At 52.9% G+C, this 3,999-nt stretch overlaps 1 protein-coding gene across 1 annotated transcript; it reads right to left on the bottom strand.

The window, feature by feature from the left end:
• Window positions 1-1,594: 1,594 nt before the first annotated feature.
• Window positions 1,595-3,008, bottom strand: CSUI_011314 (sag-related sequence srs53f). Its single transcript, XM_068071414.1, has 2 exons — window positions 2,260-3,008; window positions 1,595-2,131 (listed from the first exon to the last, which is right to left on the bottom strand). The coding sequence occupies exons 1-2, from the start codon at window positions 2,762-2,764 to the stop codon at window positions 1,680-1,682; spliced, it is 957 nt and encodes a 318-aa protein (XP_067916610.1). The 5' UTR covers window positions 2,765-3,008; the 3' UTR covers window positions 1,595-1,679.
• Between the last annotated feature and the right edge of the window lie 991 nt (window positions 3,009-3,999).

A 3,999-nucleotide genomic window follows, 5' to 3' on the forward strand; every position in this document is an offset into this window, starting at 1 on the left:
CGAAAAAAAAAAGTTTCTCAGATTCTTATCTTTTCTTTTTCTGTCTTCTTTCTGTGCTTCTTTCGTAGATCACACCCGGGACTTCACGCGCATCGGCTTGTGGGTGCAAGGCACAAACAGACGGCCGGTGCTCAGCATTCGGCGCCCGGTCTGCACCTCGTGTTCAGTCTCCTCGAACGTGCGACACACAGAAAGGTACCTCGGTCCTCCTTTTATATCTTGCGTCCTTCTTTTCTCTCCACTCCAACAGTCGATCAGTTAGTGAAGAAGCCGGCGACCAAGACAAGGAAAGTGAAGATAAAACAGTCGCCTTGCAATGCGATCAACGATTTCTCAATGAAGAAGAGAGAAGACGACGAGGATCAGAAACTGTCGAAGGAAGAGGCGCAGGAGGAAGTTGTGCAGATACGCCCTTCAAATGACGTATCCTGGTGAAGTACGAGACTTAGGGTTCTGCTCCTCGTCACACAGAGTCTCTGACAAGTACCATGTCTCGTCGTAGAAGGATATCGACGAGACCCGAGGGCTTTGAAGGCACCTGTGGACATCCGTGTCGATGCGAGACCGCTTGAGTCCGGCGTGTACGCTGTTGTGGCTTCTCCCCGTGCCTGGGCCTTCATTTTGTCATACATCCGTACTCTGGATGCTCTGGAGTGAAGTCAAGTGAGAGGAAGCAGGGACTGAGTAAAGACTGAGAGAGAATAGGAACCACACTACAGAGAGCCAAGGGATAGCTGGGGTATAGCACGAGAGAAGGTGCAAGAAAAAGTCTACTTTTTGAGCGTGAAGTCGCTCAGAACAGCATAGGAGAAAGTGAAGGCGTGTGGTTCATTCAGAAGGAAAAATCTTCAGACCGACTGGTTTTCTAGTCTTTCCATGAATCTGCCTACCTATGCCTGTCTCTATCCAGCTCTGTTGCAGAAAGGAATCATGTCTCGAACATTACGAAGTTTCGTCAAGACTTTGTTGTCACTTCTCGATTTCATCCCAGACCCTGTTTATTTCCGCTTGTCTTCACTTCACGTAAAGGAATTCAGCTTTCATAGCCTTTCTACGGGCAGAGACCGAGCTACCCGGACACACCTGGAGCCCTAGGTACATATATATCTACTCGGAGGCGAAACCCGATCAAGATATACATTTGTTTCCGGGAATTTCTCTGGCCCGCTTGGACCATTCTTTCTTCGTGACAAGAGTCGTCTCACTTTTTGACCAACGTACACACATCATGAGAACGGTTTTCCTCCCTCCTTTAGCTCACATTGAAGTATCTGAGTCCTTCTCCTTCCATTATCTCCTTTGAAGGCCGACTGTCCTGGAGACGCACCCTAGCCGAAGGTGTGGCAGACTGGTTTCAAGCAGGTGAGGAATGTGCAGGGCAGGGAGTCGCGACCCTGAAGCCGGAGTGTCGCTGCAGCTGAGCGAACCACTGACGTCGGGAGCCCCTCCTGCCAGAAACTTAAGAAGTCTGGATCGACGATGGACTGGAGAAGAAAGTCCCAGATAAAAAAAAATATAAAGAAAAAAACGAGCTGCTGCCAATGAGGCAAGCATTCTCTTCTGCGAGCACTGCTCCTAAAAATGCTCCTTGCAACAAACATCACAAGTACCTTGCAGCGCGGTTCTTACCACCAAACACAGAACGTTCTCATATGTGGGCAAAACAAAGAAAACATTCTCTAGTAGTACACACCCCGGGCAGCGCTGAATAATGCAAAGACCAGGGCGGGGAGCGAGGTAACAACAATGCCTTGGGTTGCTGAGGTTGTCGGCGCAGTGGTGGTCTTGGGAGTCCCGGAGACTGCAACTGTCACTTTGCAAGTAGATGTCGCGCTCACTTTGGCCTTGTTCCTTGGATCTGGATAGTCGCATTTGAAGCATAAGTCCTGGGCGTCCGTGGGAAGAGCTGCAACTTTCAACGTATAGTTGCCGTCTCCTCCGTCGACAAGAGTCGCTCCTGGGACTAGGTCACCCAGGTTCGATGCACTCCCCGTACACTCAGGACCCTTATACACCTGCGTGTTCACAGTGACGGGTTTGGATGACGGTGTGCCGCCGCACTGGAACGTGGCCTCCGTATTGGGTTCTGAAATCGCTGGAAGGCTGACGTTTTTGTCGAAATTGCACTCATCTGAGCATCAGAATAGAACAAGACATCACTCTTCTGGCTGGCAGGGAAATAGCGTGCTAAGAGCAGCAATATCTGCTTGTGTTGTCTTTACACATCAGATGCACTGCGCATATGTTATGTTGACTTACTTTGCCCAAGTGCCTCAGGCATGTCCACGGTGACGATACACGACTGTTCTGGAGTGCTGTTCTTGCACCTGAAGTACAACTTCCCCTTGGTGTTCGTGGGGGTATCGTCCAGTTTGACGGTGATGATTTTTGTGTCGTTGTCCATCGACGTTGAGCCACTCACGCCGACGAGACTCTTTATACTCTGGTTACACTGGGCGGCGGCACCCGCGTTACAACATTTGTCCGACGGTGAGGCTAGATCCGGTTCAACCTGATTCGTGTCCTGATGCTCTTCGATTCCGCAGTCAAAGTTGGCTTCAAGGGTGTACCGGTTGAGCTTTACCGTGATGTGTTGTGGTGGCTGGGCAGGCAGGCATTTTTGGGGAGCTGACGTTTCGCTAAGAATTCTTGCCTCTGTTGCGAGCGTCAACGCCTCTGCAGTCTCTCCGCTGGCGGCTAAGACGCCACTAGTCGACAACGCCAGCACGAGAACCACGCGCGAAATGAGGAAGGAACGGTCCATTTCCGCAAAAACAGCACTTGGTAAGCGGATTCTTCCTCAGATTCACGGCCGCCGCTGAAAGCAAAAAAGAAAACGGCGGAAGGAGGACGGCCTGACAAAAACGGCCGCAGCTTCGTTACGCTGATCATTAATACAACGCTTCGACGTAAGTGAATCTCGCCCGGTCCTTCGGAGGCTAGCAACACTCCGTCCCACCATCGTAGCGAACACTGTCTAGAAACCGCCGTCGATGCACGGCGCTGTCTGGCTACCCAAGGCCCCAGAGGGCCGGCCGTCGGCTGCCTGGTGCGGCAGGGCTAGCCGCCGAGGACACCTGCGAGGGAAACCCAAATGCGGAGGGCGCGGTGAGCCAGTAGGCTCGATACAGCGAGCACGCCAGGGTGGCCTGTGCTGGCTCGCCGAATTCCGACGGTGCCCGTATCAGACTGACGCAGACTGAGAGTGTTGATGCATCGTGGATCTCTGGAATGATATCAACTTCGTGATCCCGCGCTGCCCATATACCCTGGCGCCGTGTCTTTTTGTACTGGACACAACCAGACAGTGTCTGTGTTTCGGGTACTTGCCGCCGGGACTCCGATGGGAACGTCCGTTAGGACCACATTCTGTACTCAGCATCAGCGGCGAACTGACCTTTCATGCTCCTTGAACGACTTGCTGCCTCTGCAGCACCGAAGGAGAGACACTACAGCTCGCTCGGCAAAGAGCGCGCGCAAGGCTGATGCAGCTCCAACCACGAGCGACCGCCCACATTTCAAAACCAGGTCCGGTGGGACGCCGAGAAGTGGAAGAGCAGCAACACAATGATTCAAGATTCTAGTGAAATTCAAGCTCTCACGGAAGAAATCTGACAGGGGTCGGGTATGACCCTCACCGGAACCCGCTGGCGAGCGAGCGAGGGGGCAGGTGGGGAACCGCAGCTAGTGTCACCGAGGGATCAGGCGAAGAATCGCTTGTTCATGGACTTGCAGCAGTGAGGAGAGACCGCACGGCGTAGAAGGGCGATGGTCAAAAGGCAGAAAAAACTGTATGGCCGGACGGCAGCAACGAGACCGCAGCACAGGCAGGACTGAGAGACGAGGCGGCAGCGAAGCACCCGGTAGATTGCCTCACATGTGCTGTCCTGCAGGGTGCGAGTAGCAAGAGGTATCGCGTACATACATAGATTGTGAGACATGCCCCAAGTGTGTGCAGGGTGGAAAGATGTGGTCGCTTATCAATGGTCAGATCATGTG

The sequence above is a fragment of the Cystoisospora suis genome (genome assembly GCF_002600585.1).
Source record: "Cystoisospora suis strain Wien I chromosome Unknown contig_10792, whole genome shotgun sequence".
NCBI lineage: Eukaryota > Apicomplexa > Conoidasida > Eucoccidiorida > Sarcocystidae > Cystoisospora > Cystoisospora suis.

Bases quoted from the DNA above. Each gene is read 5' to 3' on its own strand.
- CSUI_011314 (XM_068071414.1), bottom strand. From the start codon at position 2,764: ATGGACCGTTCCTTCCTCATTTCGCGCGTGGTTCTCGTGCTGGCGTTG. The intron at 2,132-2,259 runs GTAAGTCAACAT...TCTGATGCTCAG, and splicing joins GCCTGAGGCACTTGGGCAAA to ATGAGTGCAATTTCGACAAA.